Source organism: Monodelphis domestica, chromosome 5 (genome assembly GCF_027887165.1).
Source record: "Monodelphis domestica isolate mMonDom1 chromosome 5, mMonDom1.pri, whole genome shotgun sequence".
In the NCBI taxonomy this organism is placed as follows: Eukaryota; Metazoa; Chordata; class Mammalia; order Didelphimorphia; family Didelphidae; genus Monodelphis; species Monodelphis domestica.
The window spans coordinates 269,614,359-269,636,238 of record NC_077231.1 but is presented as its reverse complement, the minus strand read 5'-3'; the positions used below and the strand labels follow the sequence as shown (position 1 = coordinate 269,636,238).

The window sequence follows — 21,880 nt, the reverse complement described above, 5'->3', positions numbered from 1 at the left end:
GACTTGTGTTCTTCTACAAGATGTCTAATCTTTATGTTATCTCTGCAATCCTATCAATGAGATCAATATGATTCATTTGCATATAAATCATGTTTTATTATAATTTATTGCTATTTGTTTTATTTTGTTTTGCATTTCTCTTCACTTCTGTGTATTTGTATTCCTAACTGTTTATCTTCTTTTCCCTTGGTAAGACCAAGTACTTTGAATTCAAGTTATTGTTTTGCCACTTTTTTCTGCTGTGAACACCATAAATTCTACTTCTACAACTCTTACTTACCTTTTAACCATTCAGGGCCATCCTGCTCTGGTTCTGTGCTTTCTTGGGAATCTACTGGGTTCCCTGCTTTCAAGAGTGTGGGACCCCCTGCCTCCCACCAAACTCCCCCCCACAACATACACACTAGCAATCCTACTGCTGCAACACAAAAATGTATTGCTGCTCCATTAGTAAGATGGAAAACCCATCAATGTCTACATATGTTTACATATAATGAATTAGCAAGTTGTAGTAAATATCAAAAAGTTAAAACAGCACAATTGTTAAATTCTGTTATGTTTATTTTCTCATAATTAACATTTTTAATGGCAACATTTCTATTCTTTTTTATTTTTCATTTCTAAAACAATTTTCACACATCTTTCATATAAACATTTAAGGGACATTTTAATTTATGAAACATAATTTAAAATGAAACATAACCAAAACTCTGGGAGATTTGCTTTGTGTTCAATAGTGCACAAATATTTTCCCATGGGGGGGGGGGACTACAAGTGGTTCCCAACAACCAAATTTCACAATAAATAATGTTCAATTCTAAGTTATTACATTGGCAGCATTTTGTCAAATACTTTATGAACTGATTATCTCTTCAGTAGAACCAAAGTGCCAACTAAAAAGAGTGGCACTGGACTCTAACTGCTCCAGGTTAATCGGAAGGCTGATGGGGAAACTGCATAGTCGGCATGGAATATTATAAAGACACGATTAGAAGAGGCTACAAATGGTGCTATCTCTGTATCCTAAAGTTGGGGGGAAAAAAAGAAAGAAATTAACTTTTCTCAAATTTAAGCATTTTCCTAGAAATGATCACATAGTAAAAGCACTATATAGACAGACTATTCAATTTTCACTAATCCTTCCTATGCCGTGTTCTGCAGCATGGATAATAAGCTCTATATAGCAGTCCAGAAAGGGCGAGATTGCACTGACCCAAAGTGGCGAGAGAAGAAAAGTCTTGTATGTTAAAACTCAAAAGACCCTTGAGAGATTATCTTTCCTCACTCCTTCAATCTGAAAATAAGAAAACCAAGACCTAAAGGTTTACAGTAATTTATCAGAGGTCAAACATGGAATCAATGACAAGTGGTTCTCCTGACCTCTGGTCTTTTTATATTGCCTCTACTTTTAACTGTAGAACGAGTCCTGAATCATTTCCAGTTAAATATTCTTTATTGCATTAATACATCAATGCAATACTATGTGGTTTATATGTCTTGAACTGCTTATATGTTCATTCCTATCTTTATTACTCATCTCTAGGCGTAATAATTATCTGACAACTTCTTAGCTTTCATTTGGTCCACTTTTTGTAAGTTTTTTAATACTTTTTTTTACTTGTCCAAATCTGAAGCTATTGGTGATGCAGCATTTAACCCAATGCAACACAACTTGATTTATAAAGTGAAAAAAGGATGATCTTTCTTTAGGCATCGAGTACCTTTCATGCAAGTATGTTAAGGAAGAATGTTGTCTCACAGTCTTCGTGTATGAAAACTCTAGAACAATGTAAGTACTGAATGAATGATCCCAGGATTTCAGAGCCGGGAGGGTCCTTAGAGAGCAGCTGGAAACCAGCTCAAAGACATGAAGTGCTTTGGCTGTGCTCAGTGGCAGAGGAAGAATCCCAATTCCTACATGTCTCCCAGAGCTGAGCCCAGATCTAGCAGGCATCCCACTCTCCTCTCATGGCATTCGGATCCGAGGAGAGCAAGCTCTATGACTGAACAAGTGTTCGGCGCACTCCGCACTCAGCATCGCTTTAGTTTATCTGATATTTCCTGCCCAAATATTCCCGCCATTTGACGTCAGTGCAGTGGGTGGCGCCATGTTTCTGCAGACAGCTTACTGAGCTACTTCACTCAGATGCAGCAAGTGAAAGCATGCTAACGCTGTTGTCAGAAAGCCCTCTAGAGGGGGCTCGTTCCTACAAGATGGAAAGACACAGCCCCCCCCCCCCCCCCCCCCCCGCAGGTTCCCATGTTGCTGCTCTGCTTTTTCTAGTTCTAGTTCTTGTACAACGTGTTCTAAAGGAGTACATTCGGCTCCCAGACCGCTTCACTCACCGCTCCACAGTAGGGTCCAGAGGAAGGAGAGCTGGCGTCAGGCCCATCATACACAATCAGATAGTTCTGGATACAGTTTCCGGGATCGTCAATGCTGACAAAATAAAAAGTGACTGTGAGAGTCCTTCCAGCAGGGGCAGTGAGGGTCCATTCGCAGTGAGTGTTGTTCCCGTAGGTCCCGGGGTAGCCTGGACTCGTAACAGAGCCGGCATCCCCATAGAGAGGTCCGCCACAGCCTGGAAGAAAAGGTGGGCAGAGGTGAGTCAGATTTCAGCAGAGGAAAGGCGATCAGAATGAAAGTTCCTCGTGAAATGTATGAAGCTATAAAAAGGCTTTGCTTCTGCGAGTCCCTGGAGAATCTGCCCTGGAGCTTCTCGCCCCTAAAGGGAGCTACTTCCAGGCCCCCGTTCCCCAGTGAGAAGTCCAGAACCAAAGGAAGGGACAAGTGAGAAGAAAAGAAAGATGAAGACCAATGGCGCAACGTGTGTTTCTAGCAGTGTGGATCTGGTGGCGCACAGTGGCACAAAGGCCATGATGGGCATGAAAAAGAAAAAAAAGGAATTCTGAAAATGCAGGTGAGGGAATGCCTCCCTTTCTTTTTAAAAATCATTATCTGAAGACATGTACAACCCAGACTGAAGTGACTGTCAACTCTGGGACAGGGGAGGAAAGAAGGGAAGGAGACAATGAATCATATATTTGGAAAACTTAAATGGAAATTTGTTATGAAAATAAAATAAAGCTAAAACTAAAAAAGTCATTATCTGCTGACCTTATGTAACAATCTCGGGACTGAAAAACCAAAAATTTTGAAGTTATCAATGCTTATTAAAATTATTTTTAAAAAGTATTTATTTATGAAAGAACTATGATGTGCTGCCTACAGTACCGAGACTGTCTAGGAAAGATCCCTACCCTCCATCTGTATTTATGACACATAGCATATATGGCATTCTCTACTTCATAAAAATATGTTTCCTATGGAATTTTCTGATGTTTGGAATAAAGAGGTAGTTCCTTCTCATATCATGGCATGACTATATAGTGTGACAACATTCTTTCACTCTTTGATGTTACATAAAAACAGAATAAATAATTATTAACAAAGCTTTTCCTATCCCTGAGATCTGACAATGCACTTAATGATAAATAATGACCCATGACTGCACTACTTTGAGTTTCTAACTTATTTCAGAAGGGATGATCATTGTGAAACATTCATGCATATTTATGATACTTTACATGTTTTCATAACTAGAATTTTTCTAAAAAGTGCATTTTTTTCTGAGAGAACAATCATTGCTAATCAAAATAAAAAAGATAAAAAGAAAAAAATCCACACAGGAGTTCCTAGATTTCTACTATTAATCCTTCTGCTTTCTTCAATCATTATACAAATAACTGAAAAACATATTACTTCACCTTTGTCATTTGCTTTTCCCAGGAAATACTCTAAGATTTTCTGACTTACTTTATCACTGACAAAGCATGAAGAGCCAGTAATTGATGGCTTACCAAATGGGGATGAAGTCCACAGGATTTCATATCCATGACTTGAGTGGATAGCGTCACTCTTGAATCGTAGATACAGAAGATGATTTTTAGAGAAGATGGGATTGGGAAGCTGAGAACCACAGTACTTGCCAAGTAGTGGGGAGCTTCTATCATTCCCATTTCTTATCTGCAAAGAAGCAATTCTTTAATATAAATCATATTTTACCTCATGCCTCTATCACTAGGAGCATCCGTATAAATGGAGTTTGAAAGAGGCATATACATACAAAGTTGTACTTTCCTGTTTCAGCAAACTGCCTGAGCTGACTCAGCTAGAGTGTGCTTTGAAGATGTGCTATTAAATCCCAATTATCAGGAGCAGCTGGGTGCCTCAGTGGATAGAGAGCCAGGCCTAAGGCAAGAGGTTCTGGATTCAAATTTGACCTCAGACACTTCTAGCTATGTGACCTTGGGCAAGTCACTTAACTCCAAATGCCTAGTCTTAGAATCAGTATTAATTCCAAGATGGAAGGTAAGGAATGAAAAAAGAAAAACAATTATCATGATTCCAAGCTTAGTGCATGTCTCTCTTCCACATCACAACTTTCCCCATCATGGTTTCAATATACTGTTTCTTATACATAAGTAATTAAAGGGATAAGAAATTAAAGGGAAGTTTTTGGGGAACTTGGCAGAAGCCACAGACAACACACAAAGGCCTGCGGATGGCAGAAAAAAAATTAGAAACTTATATACTATATAACTTATGGCCGGCCACATATTTTTCAATATAGTACTATAAACACTCCATTAAAGAAAAAAAGAATAGAAAATCCACCTTTTCTATTCTGGCACAAAGTGAGGACCAAAAACTTGATGTGGATTTTTTTGGGGGGGTCTCCTCCTACTCTCACCAGGAGGGACAGCCATCCCCTCTGTCGACAATGCCTCCACCTACTTTATGTAAAGAGAGGGCTAACAATCACATCCGGCCCTGCTGGTGAATGGTGCATCCAGTCTTAGAAGTCCTGTCTCCAGGAGGAACCACTTCCGTCTCCTTCCCTCCCTCCCTCTCTCTCTCCACCTTGTGGGAGGACAGCGTCATCCCCGTTTGATGGAGGGGAGAAAGAAAGGGCCCTCGGCCACATAGTGGGTAAGAAAATGGAGCCGCGAGTTCAGGATTCTCTTCCGCCGGATGCAGTTTATGTGCGTGGAGAAAACCGGAAACTCGGTTTGTCAGAACGTCGCCGGATGGTGTCTTCGCTAAGCCAGCAAACCGCACGTAAAGAGCAGACTCTGTGGCTCTCCAAGGCCACTGTAGGACCTACAGTAATCTCCCTCCGCTGACAGCAGATAGCAATCTAAGGAGCGGAATTGCCCGCGCGGACATGGCGCTTAATAAATGCTTGTCACAAGACAACTCGGAAGCCACTTTAGATGGAATGTATACTGCATTACCTGAAGGAAACATTGCTAAGACTGTATTACTAGGCATTTGAGGCAACGATGTGTCAAATATTACTCACTGCATTTAAGATATATTTTATAGAATAAAACTTAAAGCAAGTCACGCACTCCCATGGAGCAAAGCGCTGCAGCGCTGACTGTTATAAGCGGCAGGTCAATTCATTTGATCTTCAGCGATGTTCCACCACACACATTTCCTCCTTCGAGGCTCAGGTCCAGTTACCTGGAATCAGCTCCATTTTCCTTTTAGAATAATACCTAATGAAAAGTATCCCTCTCTAGCCTATTAGAAAGCTATATTATATTATTATATTATACTGTATTGTATTGTATTGTCTCGTATCATATATTATTGTTTGTGGCCCTTTGGGGTGTGGGAGGAATTACTGATTTCAAATGACCTTTCACGTTGACATTTTTGTTGAGTCATTTTTTAGACTTGCCTCGCTCGCTCTTCATGACCTCTTTGGGGGTTTTCTTGGCAAAGGTACGAAACTATCTTGCCATTTCCTTCCCCGGATCATTTTATGGATGAGGAAAACCAGGTAATAAGGCTAAGTGACTTGCCCAAAGTCACCCAGTACGGGTCTGAGGCAGAATTTGAATTTGGGAAGAGCTCCTGACTTCAGGCTGGTTTCTCCATCTACTGCATCCCTCGAGAATAAGTTTTTACAGTTTTTTACTCGATTAAACTTGGTTGTCAATTACCTCTAGGAAGTCGTCTCTGCATTCGCTTGTGGAGTCCACGCTGAACGAGTGGAAGAAGAGAGTGATGGAGTGGTTCTGTGGGGCTCTAAGAATGATGGAGCAGTCCAAGTCATGGGGATAGTTCTCTGGCCAGCCGGGGCTCTTCAGATAGCCAAATGCTTGATTATATTCTCGGTTACAATCTTGATGGAATGGGGAGGGAAGAAGGAAAAACACAGCATTTTCATTGCAGTCATAAGGTCACTTTGTTTCTCTTTCATTTCTTATTCAAGGAATATTAAGTAGCTAATATTAATTAGCAGGAGGCAGAGTACCTGAGGTTCTGCCATTCTCTCCCCTTTGCTGATTATTCCAACGCTAAATCAGATGACATTCTGGATATCACAAGAAAACTAACTGCTTTTAATCCTCTTTGAAAATTGTTTAGTTCTGATTAACTGAAAACTTTTTGTTGATTATGTTTTTTTGCAGCTGAATCCAGAAGTCTAAACAAAAGTTGTTTGTTTTCATCATGAACTATTTTAGGTTTATCCAAACCAAGAATGGCCTGATCACATCATCTGTGAATAGGCTTTGTTTTCACTGCCTTAAATAAATTGTTCAAGATCTCAACAGCATCATTTACATTTATAAACTAGAGAAGTAAAATGTATTTATTACTAAAGACCCAGGTTGGAAACAATACTCAGTCAATTAGACTAAAAATAAATTTTCATTTCCTCTCCTTGATGTTGCTTGAATAAGACTTTCCATCTTTGGACGCTACCTTTTCACTGGCTGTCAAATGTGCCTGGAAGACTCTCCTTCCCCATTTCCATCTCCTGGCTTCTCTGTCTTCCTTTCACTCTCAAGTAAAATTCTACCTCCTGTAAGGAGTCTTTCTTAATTCCCTTTATTTTTTTAAATTTTCTTTCCTATTAATAGGCAATTTTCAGATAAAGAAATCAAAACTATTAATAAGCACATGAAGAAGTGTTCTAAATCTCTTGTAATCAGAGAGATGCAAATCAAAACAACTCTGAGGTATCACCTCACACCTAGCAGATTGGCTAACATGACAGCAAAGGAAAGTAATGAATGCTAGAGGGGATGTGGCAAAGTTGGGACATTAATTCATTGCTGGTGGAGTTGTGAATTGATCCAACCATTCTGGAAGGCAATTTGGAACTATGCCCAAAGGGTGCTAAAAGACTGCCTTTTGATCCAGTCAAAGCACTGCTGGGTTTATACCCCAAAGAGATAATAAGGAAAAAGACATGTACAAGAATATTCATAGCTGCGCTCTTTGTGGTGGCAAAAAAAAAATTGGAAAATGAAGGGGTGCCCTTCAATTGGGGAATGACTGAACAAATTATGGTATATGTTGGTGATGGAATACTATTGTGCTCAAAGGAATAATGAACTGGAGTAATTCCATGTGAACTGGAATGACCTCCAGGAACTGATGCAGAGTGAAAGGAACAGAACCAGAACATTATACACAGAGACTGAAACAGTGTGGCACAATCTAATTAATGAATTGGACTTCTCTACTAGTAGCAATGCAATGATCCAGGGCAATTTTGAGGGACTCATGAGAAAAAACACTATCCACATCCAGGGAAAGAACTGTGGGAGTAGAAACACAGAAGAAAAACAACTTCTTGATCACATGAGTCGATGGGGATATAATTGGGGATACAGACTCTAAATAATTACCCTAGTGCAAACATCAACAATATAGAAATAGGTCTTGATCAATGACACAAGTAAAACCCAGTGGAATTGCTCCTCACATATGGGAAGGGATTGTGGGAAGGGGAAGGAAAAAAACATGAATCTTGTAACCATGGAAAAATATTCTAAATGAATTAATTAAATAAAATTTTCAGATTAAAAAATTAATGTCCAATACTAAAAAATTTTTTTTAAATCAAATTTTCTTTCCAAATTCCCTTTGACAGGAACAGTGCCTTCCCTCTAAAATTATCACCCATTTAGCCTATCTATATCTTATTTGTATGTTGTTGTTTGAATGATGTCCTTCCCATTAGACTGTGAGGTCCTTGGGAGCAGAGACTGTTTTGTTTTGTTTTGTTTTCATTTCTTTGTATCTCCAGTGCTTAGCATAGAGTCTGACACAGTAGGTGCTTAAAATAGGTTTTATAGTATCTTCATTTGTAACCTGGTCTCATAGAGAAGCCCATTCACCCTGTCTGAGTTCATATCACTAGTAACAGGAACATATGTACTTAATGGAATCAATGGTAATAAAAACAGTAAAAATCAAAGTAAATTATATGAAAACAAAAGAATGTTTCGCTACTCACCTGCGACTTGATAGGTAAACCTGACTTTACTGTCACTCTGGAATTCTTGTGTTTTGAAAACCACAATAGCAGTTCTATGAGAAGAATAAAATTCAGGTACAGCAGATGCATCATTTCTACAAAATTTATGCACAGGGTTCTGATCATTCTGAAATAGAATGGATGCAGAGTCAGTGTTCAAATTACATATTAAAATATTATTTAAACATTCTGCCAAAAATCAGTTCTGATGCTCAACATGAAAGAACTTAAAACGAGGCATGGAGTGGTCATGGCTTACTCTTCCTATTCACTCAGGAAGATTAACAATTTATGCATGGAAGGAAGAAAATAATGATGATTTTTTTTCATTTCATAACAGTGCCTCTCCATGGTAGTCAAAAAAATGTGTGAGAGTTGATATGAATGGTTTCATGGAAGATTGAAATCATAATAATGTTTGCTTAACTGCATGAATATAGAAACATATGTAAATTCACTTCATAAATAAAAATCACACGTTGTGACCCCACTGTTCGCTAGAGAGTGAAATTTTATATGAACCTTCATCATGGGCCCCACCGACAAGGCAAAACTTCCTCTAAATTGTTGTTCAATAAAATAGAGACTAGTGTAAAAAGTAAAATGAGATGATTATTTAAAACCTACAAAATCAGAAAGCATGAAAGGGGCCTTCCGCAATTGTGTGGTCTGAATCTTTTGCCACTTTTTGTGTCCCCCAAATTTAACACAGTTCCTGGCACACAGTAGGTGCTTAATAATTGTTTATTGAATTACTGAATCCCTCCTTACCCTCCCTAATTTTGGTAGGACTCAATTTGAGCCAGTTATGCAGAATTAGGAGAAAGGTATTTCGTTGTTCTCTGACTATCATTACCTCTGGGGAGTCCTGAATTTGCAGGTAATTCTGGGAGCAGTCCTCAGAGTGGAGCTGAAATGCCTCTATTACCAGTTTGACTTGCTGCTGGGGAGGTGCATCAATGACCCAAGTACAAACAGACAGTGGGAAAAGAGGATCTGGAGAATGAGGCGAAGTGGCGGTCTGTGGGGTCAACGTGGCATTGAATGTTCCTCCGCAGGGTACTGTGCCAGAGAGAGAAATAATAGTTTATAAAGTGTTTCCCTATACTGGATCCTGTCTGATCCTCACATTATTATCTCTGTTTTATAGATGAGTAAACTTGAAGCCCAAAGGTAGGAAAAGACTGGTCCAAGGACACGCAACTAATAGGTAGTGGAACCTAATAGATAGGTGAAAACTCAGGCTGTCTAATCCCAATGATAAGCACCATCCTGTAAGGACCTTCCTTAAAAGCTGCTGCCCTTGAGGGACTAATCCACAATTTTATATTTGGGCTAATGGACCGGCTCCAGTTTTAATGGACAAAGGAGACCAGGCTTCTTAGGGTAGGTTAGGTGTTCTGTTTGTATTATGGAGAATCTGAACTTCTATGGAGTCAGGGTATTCTAGATATACTTGATTGAAGGAATTTTTGTTTAGCAATATTTTAGATCCCTTGCAAGTACTTACAGTCCAAGGTGGCATATGTCACATTGAATCCTTCCATTTCTACAAAATAATCACTGACAAATTTAATTGTAAGGAAGTTGCCTCTAGAGATAAAAGGAGCAGGTAGAGTGGAACCACAAAATGTGCCCACCAAATCGGCATTTTCACTATCACCATCATACACCTGTAAAAGACAAAAGAGCTGATTACTTGCTCAGGTATCCTGAGGCTTCTTGGTCTTCGTCTGCTTTGAAATGCTCCAAGATTTGGTCTCATAGCAGAAAGACCAAGGGACAATTCTATCAGTTGCATCATCACTTCTTGTTCAATCAAGGCATCGATTGCAGGATCAAAGGGCTAGAACTGGAAAGGACTTTAGACACCACTGAGTCCAATCTCCTCATTTTATAGCTAAGGAAGTTGCTGTCCCAAGGAGGCCAGAATCACACTGCTTAAGATGTGATTTGAACCCAGGTCTTCCTGACACTTAGTCCAATGCTCTAACTACCAGACCATACTGACTCTCAGTAGTTGCTGTGATACTGATCTATGCCATAAGTTCAATGAGGCCAGGGTATTGATCATTTGTAATGAGGGCACCATCAGTGTCCAGCACAGCACAGCTAGGAAGATGCTTCATAAATTAAACTTATAAATTGGATTTAAAAGGATATGCAGAGAAATCAGATGTCTAAATTGAGTTTTCAGCATCCTTGCCTTTTTAATTGTTCTATTTTTTAAAAAATCAATAGAAAACTAAAGGAAATGAATGGAATTTGTATACAGATATAGAGATGACTACACTCATAGGTTTGAATATACACATAGTTTCATCAGGGTAGAGAAAAGGTGAGATAAAAATGCTATTGAAGACAATCTATCTCCTAACATTCAATCCAGAATTCTTTCTCTTTCTTCATGGTATTACTAAACAAATGGATGCTGGCATTTTTGTTTGAGGGGTGAAATGTATCTTATAAGTTTTAAATGAAAGCTATCAGGTGTTTCAGGGATCTCAGAGCAAAGCAATTGCTACTTATGTGGCAAGTGCTATAATAGGACACTAAAGTGCAAAATAAAATAGACACTTAGCAAAAGTTTGCTAAATTAATGGAGCAGAAAGAGGAAAAAAAAATAAAACCACCAAGCTTAAAGTAGAAATAAGTAGCTTCATCACTAGATGGCATGTTACTGTGTTCCTAATGAACACAGAGAATTTTCTTGTTTGACCCCAGAAGGCAGAACTAGCTATAATGGCTGAAAGTTACAAAGAGGCAGATTCAGGCTCAATGTGAGGCAAATACTTCTTATCAGTTTGAGGTCTCCAGAAGAAGTGGTTTCTAGAAAGGTTCTGGATTCCCCCTCATTCGAGGTCTTCATGCAAACACTGAGGGTGTTATAAAAAGAATGCTTCTTGGTAAGGTAATGATGGTCCCCTGACCTCATTGAACTTATCCTCTGAGCCACATAATTCCCCTTGCCTTGCCTTGCAGAATTTGGATGGTCACATCATCATGTTGACAAAACAATAATGAATTTTTTCAGTCAAGCAACTCATGAAGACCTTCATCTAAGAGGAAAAGGGTTAGGGTTAAGTTCCATGCTAGTAAGCTAGTAAAAGGGAAGATCCAAATGAAGGAAATCATGAATCTTTGAAGGACTGATACACTGTAATAATGACGCAACTGTGAAGTGTGAATCAGACTTTCTTTGTCTAGCATCAGCAACTTTTAAATTGATCAATCAAAACTGAAAACACACCTACTTAACACTTTGTTGCCAAGTAAGAGAATTCACAAGTCACGTACTAGGAGAGTTCTACCCTTTTAATCCAACAATTCAGAAACTTGTGTGAATCCCATGATAAAAAGCTGACACCTTCAGAGGATGAGAGGTGGATCCCACAGACGCTGCCCCCTGGGCAGTGCTAGGCAATTTGGAAGCTGTGATTGGCCACTGTGAAGAAGGGAAGGGACAGGAAAGGACTATAAAAGTCCTGAACTTCTTTGGCTGAGGGAGTTGTTGTTACTGTCTTTGGTAGTCATCTTCAACTGGTGACCTTCCTCATGGAGGTTACTTGGGACAGGGACTGCCTTTTGGGAGAATAGCTGGCCTTCCTTTCCTGTGTCCAGAGAGAGATTAGTTTCAGAGAAGCATTCCCTTCTTGGAGGAGGCTATGTGGGCGGAACTCTGGGTCCTCTGGTTAAGGATTAACAAACCCTGCCAGGCTGAGCCAAGCACCAGAGCAATATTTAGTGTGATAGGGTAGACATAGTCTCTACCCTCTTTTGCATTTCTCTACTTTCACTCTTTCCACCCTTTTGTAAATAAAGCTATTAAAAGTCATTTTGCCTTGAGCTATAATGTTTTAAATCAGTGACAACCATATTATTTTAGAATTCTTACGTATTTAGTCAAATCCTTAATTTAACTTACACAACGAATATTGCTATTACTTGGAGAATTTACAGATGTTGAATATTTAATTTTGAAAGGTCCAATGTGTATACAATTTAACCTGTAGTATTAATAATTTCATTCCTAAAAGTTTTGTGGAATTTCTGAAAGACTTTCAAGACTTTTTATACCAGTAATGTGGAAGGGGAAGGTTGAAAGCTAAAAAGGAATGCTATTTTATTTGAAGAGTATTTACTCACTGCAATAAATAATTCAAAAGAAGCCAGTTTTCTCAATAACTCTAAAAATCAGCTATCTCAAAAACCATTCTAATGTATTTATATGTGAATAGGTGAGCTGCACTGCACTGACTTGGATATGACCATAAAGATTATAGTTAAAGAATATTAGCTTTTCTCACAAATGTTTTGATCATGCTATATAAGACAGATATGTAAAGAGCTGTGCAAACCTTAAAGTGTTAGTTTTAATGTCAATAGTTATTCATTATTATTATCTTCCAGAAAAGCAGCACAATATAAGAGAATTACTCTCTGCAATGAGGAGTACCCCTGAAAAGACTACTTCTGCTACTTCCTGAAAATAACAAAACAATTTACAACAGTTACACAGTGGTTTAAAATTTACAAAGTTCTTAACTAACAATCCTAGGAAGTGACTCATCTTCGTTTTAAAACATTTTTATAAAGATAAAAAAACCTTTTATTTTTTATGAAGACAATCTTGACCATTCAAATCTTGAAAAAATTCTTTGCTACATGTGAGATTTAAAAGATTCAAATGCTCATGGGACTTTATTATCCCACTGTTATGTTTCCTGATAAAGACACAGTTTATAACTTTTACAAATTTACATTTTCCCTCTTTTCCCCATAGATCCAATTTACTCAGTATTTTTCAAGTTCCTACTGTGTAAACACAGTAGGAACTTGAAAAACACTGTGGTGGGTATAAGATTTCAACCATCATTTTTCTTGGGTTCTTCCTGTCCTTCCTGCTGACCTCTAGTAACAGAGATGATTTCATAAGTTACTGTGACTAAAAGAAGTCACCATAAAGGTGGTGTCACTCTTTACTAAAACTGATTCTCAGACAACTGAAACAGGGGTCATATTAGTGATCATATTTCCCAGCATGGTAGGATCTAGCAGAATTTGTATACTTTTGGAACAGACTTTGAGACACCATCATTGTGTCTATGCCATTAGGCAAAGGAGTAGGACTTTCCTAGTTGCAAAGGAAATAAATGATTGGACTGGGGTACAATATTTTTTCAAAAGCATAGTCTCACAAAATCTCCTTGGCTCACACTTCCACCTAGGGAAACCATTGGGTACTTGGTTCTCATCTTCATAAACAGCTCTGATAGTTTGAATTTCATAGAACAAGAACACTAAATTCCTCCCAAAGCTTTTCTTTAGAGATGGCAGGATCTAGACTTTCCAACTTCTTTTCCAAAATGTCTCTCCCAGGATAAGCTGATCGCTTCAAATCTTCCTTAGGAAACTTAATGCCTTTCCAACTCCTTCAGGATCCTCTCCTCTCTAACTAAAGGGCTGGAGTGTATCGTACACATTAATTTTCCCCCAAGCTTTCTTTTATATAGGGGAGGATGCAAATTTTTTTTATGTACATTCAACTTTCTTTCTATAGCTCCACTTGGTTTGAACTCCATGAAACAAGATGTTACCACATACTGGGAACTCTCTGGTGTTGCCTTCTCCAGTGATTTCCAGATCCCTTTGTTGTTGTCTTTTTCCATCTGATTGTAAGATGTCAGAAAGCAGATGATTTTTTTTCTTTTTCTTATTTGTATTCCTGGAATTTAGCATAATGCCTCACTCATAGTAGGCACTTAATATTTATGAAATATTGAATAAAATCTCTTCCTCCTTTTGAAGGAACTTGCAAGGAACTTGAAGTTCCCTTGCAAGTACTCTAGCTTATGAGACTTAGATCGTAGGACAGGTTCTAATAAAAAATGAATAATGCACTTATACTTGGGCAACTAAACCATTAAGAAATGATTCCACATGGGCATGTGGCAAAATTGGAACATTAATACATTGCTAGTGGAGTTGTGAATTGATCCAACCATTCTGGCAGGCAATTTGAAACTATGCCCAAAGGGCACTAAAAGTCTATCTGCCCTTTGATCCAGCCATAGCACTGCTAGGTTTGTACCCCAAAGAGATAATAAGGAAAAAGACTTGTACAAGAAAATTAATAGCTGCGCTCTTTGTGGTGGCAAAAAAAAAATTGGAAAATGAAGGGATGCCCTTCAATTGGGGAATGGCTGAACAAATTGTGATATCTGCTAGTGATGGAATACTATTGTGCTCAAAGAAATAATGAACTGGAGGGATTCCATGTGAACTGGAACGACCTCTAGGAATTGATGCAGAGCGAAAGGAGCAAAACCAGAAGAACATTGAACACAGAGACTGATACTGTGGTACAATTGAACATAATGGACTTCTCCATTAGTGTTAATGCAATGATCCCAGACAATTCTGAGGGACTTATGAGAAAGAATGTTCTTCACATCCAGAGGAAGAACTGTGGGAGTAGAAACATAGAATAAAAACAACTGCTTGATCACATGGGTCGATGGGGATATGACTGGGGATATAGACTAAGTGATCACCCTAGTGCAAATATTAATAATGTGGAAATAGGTCTTGATATAAAACCATGTAAAACCCAGTGGAATTGCTCATCAGCTATGGGAGGGGGGTTGGGGAAGGAAGGGAGGAAGAGAATGTGAATCTTGTAACCATGGGAAAATATTCTAAATCAATTAATTAAATAAAAATTTCAAAAAAAAAAAGAAAAAAAGAAATAACTGCTCCTGGAGAGGATATCGATCAATATTTCCTAATGATGGGTTCTACCTTCCTTCCTGCCTAGTTTTATGTGGTCCACATAATTCACAATAGTGGTGAAAGGATAGGTCTATGTTATTATTTCATGCATGTATTTCTCTGCTATACCTATCTTCCTAGGACCAGAAAGGCCAGTGACTCAAGTTTGGTCCTTATAATCATGATACCACATCTCATTCCTACCTTAAGCAAATAGTTCCCCTTTGGAAAACCAAGTTCAGTTGACTTCATCTTCATATCATCTTTTACACTCATTCTCTCCTCTGTTTCCACTCTGACCACTCAGAAAGGCCTTTTACCACCTAGACTAACTTTCTAAATGCTCAATTAGTCTTCATTCTCTCCTTGGCAAATTCATCCTTCATATCTTTTTCCAGAATTTTACCATTCTTAGTGAATAGATCATTACTCCTTTGCTTTACTATCTCTTAGGAACACTTTTATCTATTGATTAAAGTTCAAATTCCCTTTCTCCAAAATCAAAGTCCCAATGATAAAACATCATCCTTTCTTTCCATTCTCATATTATATCACCCCCTTCCACACTCTATTTTTCAGAAAAACTGGACTATGTTCTGCCTCTAATATACTCACTATGCTTTAAAGCCTCTCTGCCTCAGTTCATGCCTAGAATATCTTTTTTCTCTTTTTGTCAATTAAGATCTTACCTATCCAGTAAAACTTAATTCAAATATTACTTTCTCTAGAAAGCTATCATCATCTTGGTTACTAGTTAGCTTCACGCTCATATCTATTATACCAGTGTGTTTTGTAACTCTTTAAAGTATACCTCCAATATTGTTTATTATAGCTCTCTGTGCTGGCATCTTCTCCCTCTACTGAGCTGTAAGTTCTAGGAGAGGAGGAATTATGTGTTATCTAAACTTTGTATCTCCTCTAAAAGGTGGCATAATGCTCTATACAAGAAGACATTTAAGTACCATTTATTATTATTTAAATAGTTGGACAGGCAGAGTGAGATCAGTTTTCAGAGAGACTTCAAAGTCAGATGAAATAATTTTGACTTTCTGTAGTCTAAAGTGGGGAAATCAATAAAAATGTGGGCAGAGGAATGACATGACTAATCATTTTTAAAAGATTAATCTAGTTGTGGTTTGCATGATTAATTCTAAATGGGGGATCATCTAAGTGGCTATTACAAAAATTCAAAATTGAAGGATGAGGACTTTGTATATGAGTAATCATGGCAGAAATGGCAAAGAAGTGGTGGTTGTGATAAACTTTCCAAAGGAATTATCCAAGGGATTTTGTGTATGAAATATGGAATGATAATGAGGGATGAGTCAGGGACAACTCCAAAGGTCCCTGTCAGGGTGACCAGGGAAGGAGTGGTGCTACTGAAAGAAATAAGGAATTGAAAGGAACTGAAGATTTGGAGAAAAGGAAACTATTCCCATTCTTGCCATTGGCACTAATATGTAAAGCAAGACAAGGCCTCTTTATAGTTCTTATTAAGAACAAAAACCACTTGGAATCAAAAGTAATTTCTTAGATTTGAAATGGCAGTTTCTGTTAATAAGTACTTCAGGCAATTCTTTTGGGTCTCTCACTGCTAGTTTTAATGATATTGCGGCATCACGGAGCTTGATAATATAACTACTCAGCTCTTCTGTTTACAAGCAGAACTATACTATTAGCAACTTTAATGAAATTAGTACCTATTTTGTTTTATTTTAAAGACCTAAGAGGAGATTCCACATTATCCCTTAGTAATCTATTCTATAATGACATATATTGGTCAGCCTTACAATTTAGCCTTGATTCTTCGGTCTCATTGTTAGAATTAAAAACCCAAGCAGCCTGAGATGTGCAGTCTCTCTTTAGCCTTCTCTGATCTGGCTTCTGATCTTGGCTCTGATGAAACTACCTTCTAAAGGTCACCAAGGACTACTGTGCCAAGTCCAGAGACTCTTCATCTCCATCTTCCTTGACTACTACACAATATATGGCACATATTGACTATGCAATCCAATATTATATTTTCTCTTGTATTTCCTATATTCTAAAGCACAATTTTGATATTTTCTGGATGACTATAGCTAAATCATGTGACTCTCTGAGTCTGTTTCCTCGTTTATAAAATGGTTATTAGTAACACTTCCGTTGCCTATCCTGTAGGGTCCACAGGACCATAAAATGAAAGATGACAAGAACTTTATCGGTTATCTATTTCAAACCTCTCATTTTATAGGTGAAAAATAGAGACTAAGAAAGGGTAAATGATTTGCCCAAGTTCGCAAAAGTGAGTAGCAGAGCCAGACCTTGAATTCAGGTCCTCTGATTCCAACTTCAAGGATCTTGGTCATGAGAAGGAAAGCTCTGAGTTATTAACATGCAGCATTGATAAGGGAAATCTGATCAACTTAAGGAGTTTCTAAGGGGTTGACCCTTTATGTCAGACCTTGCATTTTCCACTGCTACTCTCACGGAGAAGATTGTAGTCAACACCTGATTAGGCATATATGGGACTCTAGTTACACATCTCCAACTTCCTGCTTTTAAACAAAACTAATTAAAGTTCAAGAAGTAAAGACAAGAAATCTCTGAAGTTGGCGTCTACACCAATTGGAAAATAAATTATTTTATAAGAATTCAGTTTACTGGTAATCTTTCAGTGGGGCACTCTATGCAGTTTAATGAGGCATCCTGCAATTGGAGGCTGTGATTAGTAGCATCTCATTAAAAACCTGATTTCCGTACCTTTACATAATCATAAATGCATCCTCGAAAAGAAGACTGTCCTTCCAGAAAGAATGTCGTAAAGGTCAAATTGATTACTTTGTTGACAGGGGCTGCTATGACCCACACGCAGTTTAAGTTCTTGTCGTATTTGCCATCAGCATTAGAATCGGGAGAAGCGAAGGTGAAACTTGAATTTGTCAGATAACCTCCACAGCCATGCTGAGGTCCTGGGTATAAAAAAAGGAAAGAAACTCTATCACTTACCCAAGAAAACAAATATATAAAGGAGATGATAGTCCTTATTTTCCTTTTTTTTTTAAATTTAAGAAAATGAATTTTGGGGTCATTTTTCTGTCACTTGTTGATGAACATCACCACTCTTGACTGAGATATTATTTATACTGGTTTAGGAATGGGTTAAAATTAAATTTGCTTTCATTCCAGTCTGATTTTCCTTTATTGTCATACACATGCTCCCTATTTCATCCCCAACATGGTTAACTAGAGAGGCAGATCACAATAATCTTTTTATTTTTGAATTTTTAAAAAGTAATAAAGTACTGCAGGATTTTTCTAAACCCATATTAAGAATAAATGATTTCATCAAAATACCTGGTGATCACTGAGTTATGGGCTCAGTCCTCTTCCCCTCACTGAGAGTAAGAAGATTGGGAGGCTAGTTTGTAGTCAATTTAGGATGTCTTATAATTAACTTATCCATGCTTATTTGACTTCCCTTGGTGAAAAAAAGGGGTTTGACTGAAAAGTGCAAAGAATATGAGAGTCTCCTGTGTTTGCTGTTTGTTTATTACAAAAAAGCATTGACTTTGTTGAAGCAAAAGCCAACTTTCAGGGCAATTCTTGATGAGGAAACTCCCATATATGTGCTAAGGTCACACACGATTCCTTGATAGAGGGATTGATTGATCACTTGATAATTTCCTGATTATGAAAAGCATGGAAGAGGTAGATTAAGCTCATCAAAATTATTTCCCCAGAAAAGGAGGCTGGCCAGCTGTGTCATTAATGGAAAGGCTAAGAGGAAGATTGCACACATGGTGACTGGCGTCATGATGAAGAAAGGAAATCACAAGATCATTGGATGGAGCCTCTGTAGAAGATTTAAGACAGGACATGTGCACGAGCTACCCAGAGCCAGAAGCTGTAGATGAGTTACACTCTGTATCCCTGGAGAAAATACTTATATTGATGATATTACAGATCCATTGGAATATTAAATTAATAATCCAGGCAAAATGATGAGAGTTTATTAAGGTTATGGCGTAACCTTATATGATGTAAACCAATGAAATACCTCTTGAAGTCACAGCTTTATACTACAAAATAAAAACTGAGAAGGTTCAAGGTAATATATTTTGTTATGACTATATGATATCTAATATGTGTGCACATTTATATATAAACAATATGCTTGCAGAATAAGAGCAATGATGTGTCTTGGCCCATGACCTAAGCAAATGTCACAGGTAGGAAAAAAGCAAAGAATGGATTTATTTAGAGAAGAAGCCAAAAAATTTATAGAGAGCATATTCGTCCTAAAAGGACCCTGGCTTTTTTAGGGTTAAAACATATACGGGTAATGCCCTATAATGCCAATGGGCTATGAAACTTTTAGCTTGTAACCAGCTGCAGAATTAAGTCACTTCCTGGAGAGTAAATCTGTCCAACAGCAAAAGGGAGGCTACTAACACTAGAGGGCACTGACATTTTACAATCTGCTTCTGGAAGGAAATAAACCCGTCCCCCACCCTGGCTGGACACCCAATCCATGTCTGCTGGGCAAAGGGGTGTGGGGGTGCAGGCGCCTCATTTAGTGGGCTAAACTGTGCTGTCAGAAGGTTCTAAGTCTGTAACACTACCCAGTATTTGCACAGTCAGTGATTTCCTGGAGCTGAAGCCGCTCCTGATGGCCGCCTCCTTGATAGATTCTTGGACAGTATCTCAGATCAAGCTCCTTGCTCAGGAAGCCAAGCTAGGTCCAGTGTTGTGCAATAAACTTGCTCACAAATCTTTATATAGGAAGAAGTCCTGGCCACCTGAGCCAGAGTCCTAATCAGTCCAGCAGCAGGGAACCTGAGGTTTTTCTATGGGTTATCTAGGACCCCAAGAGTCCTGCTCTGGGTAGTGATTGCCTACAAAGCAATTCATGTCCGGCAAATAGTGATCAATTATGCTTCAGTTTCGAAAGTTAAGTAAGCTTTATTTTATATAATTTTATATAATAGGCTTTATTTTCTAATATTTTATTTATCCCTGATTACATGTAAAAAGAATTTTTAAGATTTATTTTTAAAAAATAAATTTAGATAGTTAAAAAAATATTCTTTAAACCTTAATTAGTGGGGGGCAGCTGGGTAGCTCAGTGGATTAAGAGCCAGTTCTAGAGATGGGAGGTCCTAGGTTCAAATCTGGCCTCCGCCACTTCCTAGCTGTGTGACCTTGGGCAAGTCACTTAACCCCCATTGCCTAGCCCTTACCACTCTTCTGCCTTGGAGCCAATACACAGTATTGACTCCAAGACGGAAGGTAAGGGTTTAAAAAAAAAAAACACCTTAATTAGTGGTTACTGGCAGCTTGGTGTCACAGGGGATAAAGTGTTAGATATGGAGTCAGCAAGATGTGACTGAATCTTTCCTTTGATGCTTACTAAGCTGTGTGACCCTGGACAAATTAACTGACCCTCTCAGGCTCAGTTTTCTCATTTATAAGAAAAAAGAAAAAGGATAATTATAGCAACTACCTCGTTGGGTTGTGAGGCTCAAAGGAAAACAATATAAACAGTGCTTTGCAAACCTTAAAGCCCTCTATTAATTTCAGTTATTATTATTGTTATTACTATCAAGGCACAAAATATGCGCCTTATTTCTTAATGATCAGAACTGTTCTCTAATCAACATATTCTGCTTTAGGTAGAGAGAGGATAATTTAGGAATTTGCTCACTGTTGAAGTGTTTTTAATTGTGAAATAATCACATCCTCAAAAAGATATGCAGAATTAAGCAATCTTTAGCTCATTTAGGCCAAGAGAAAATATTCAACTGAAACATTTAGGTAATTGAAACAAAAGTGATGTTTCTTGCTTTTTAAAAAAAAATTGCCCTGGGGTAGCTAAGTAGCACAGCAGATAAAGCACTAGATCTGGAGTCAGGAGGACCAGGATTCAAATCTGGCTTCAGACACTTCCTCACTGTGTGACAATGGGTGAGTCAATTAACTCTAATTACGTGGCCCTTACAGCTCTTTACTAAGACCAAAGCTAAGGGATTATTAAAAATTGCTCTAATTGTCCAGTTCAGTTTTCAAGTTTAGATTCAGTCACTGTCTCTAAATGAAAAACGGAAATGTCCATATTTATTCCACTGGGGCAAAAGTATAAATAAGGATGAATCAAAGAGCCGGGGACGATGATTTTGTATTTTCAGGGCTACAGCCTGCCACAACTGATGTTTGGGCAACATCAAGATGTTGGTGGCAGGCTGAAGGAGGCAGGGGGAGAAGGGAAGCTGTGACTAGGGGAAAGTCAGCTCATCATTTAGGAAAATAATGCACATTTCAGTACTTCCTGGTTGACACAAGATACGTCTTCACCTTGACATAGTGGCACATGTAGAGCCATCAATCCAGGCTCTGTCTAGTTACCCAACATGTATCGAGCATCCCGACAGCCTCCATCCATCAGCGCTTCATCAGGCAGCAGGTGTCAGAGGGTTCAGCCCTGCAATGACCTTGGGACCCACATCCAATGTCAGCCTTCAGGAGAGAACCAGGCGCTTCTCTAGGAAAAGGAATGTCTTCACAAGATGGATCGACATGAAAAACATGGACCTTCAATGGCCTTTTTTTTTTTTAAACCTTTAACTTCTTTCTTAGAATCAATACTATATTGGTTCCAAGACAGAAGAGCAGGAAAGGCTAGGCAATAGGAGTTTAGTGACTTGCTAAGAAGTGTCTGCATCCACATTTGAACCCAGGACCTCCCATCTCTGGACCTGGCTCTCCATCCATTAAGCCACCTGATT

At 38.3% G+C, this 21,880-nt stretch overlaps 1 protein-coding gene across 1 annotated transcript in view; it reads right to left on the bottom strand.

Annotated features, from left to right (window-relative positions):
- Positions 1–540: 540 nt before the first annotated feature.
- Positions 541–21,880, bottom strand: part of CUBN (cubilin) — a 299,720-nt gene continuing 278,380 nt past the window's right edge. Inside the window, exons 60-67 of the mRNA XM_001377343.4 lie at positions 17,859–18,067; positions 9,856–10,018; positions 9,202–9,407; positions 8,325–8,472; positions 6,016–6,197; positions 3,862–4,027; positions 2,347–2,582; positions 541–1,023 (exon numbers count right to left, since the gene is read on the bottom strand). Of these exons, the coding sequence (XP_001377380.2) occupies positions 916–1,023; positions 2,347–2,582; positions 3,862–4,027; positions 6,016–6,197; positions 8,325–8,472; positions 9,202–9,407; positions 9,856–10,018; positions 17,859–18,067 (1,418 nt within the window). The 3' untranslated portion in view covers positions 541–915. The remainder of the gene's footprint in view (positions 1,024–2,346; positions 2,583–3,861; positions 4,028–6,015; positions 6,198–8,324; positions 8,473–9,201; positions 9,408–9,855; positions 10,019–17,858; positions 18,068–21,880) is intronic.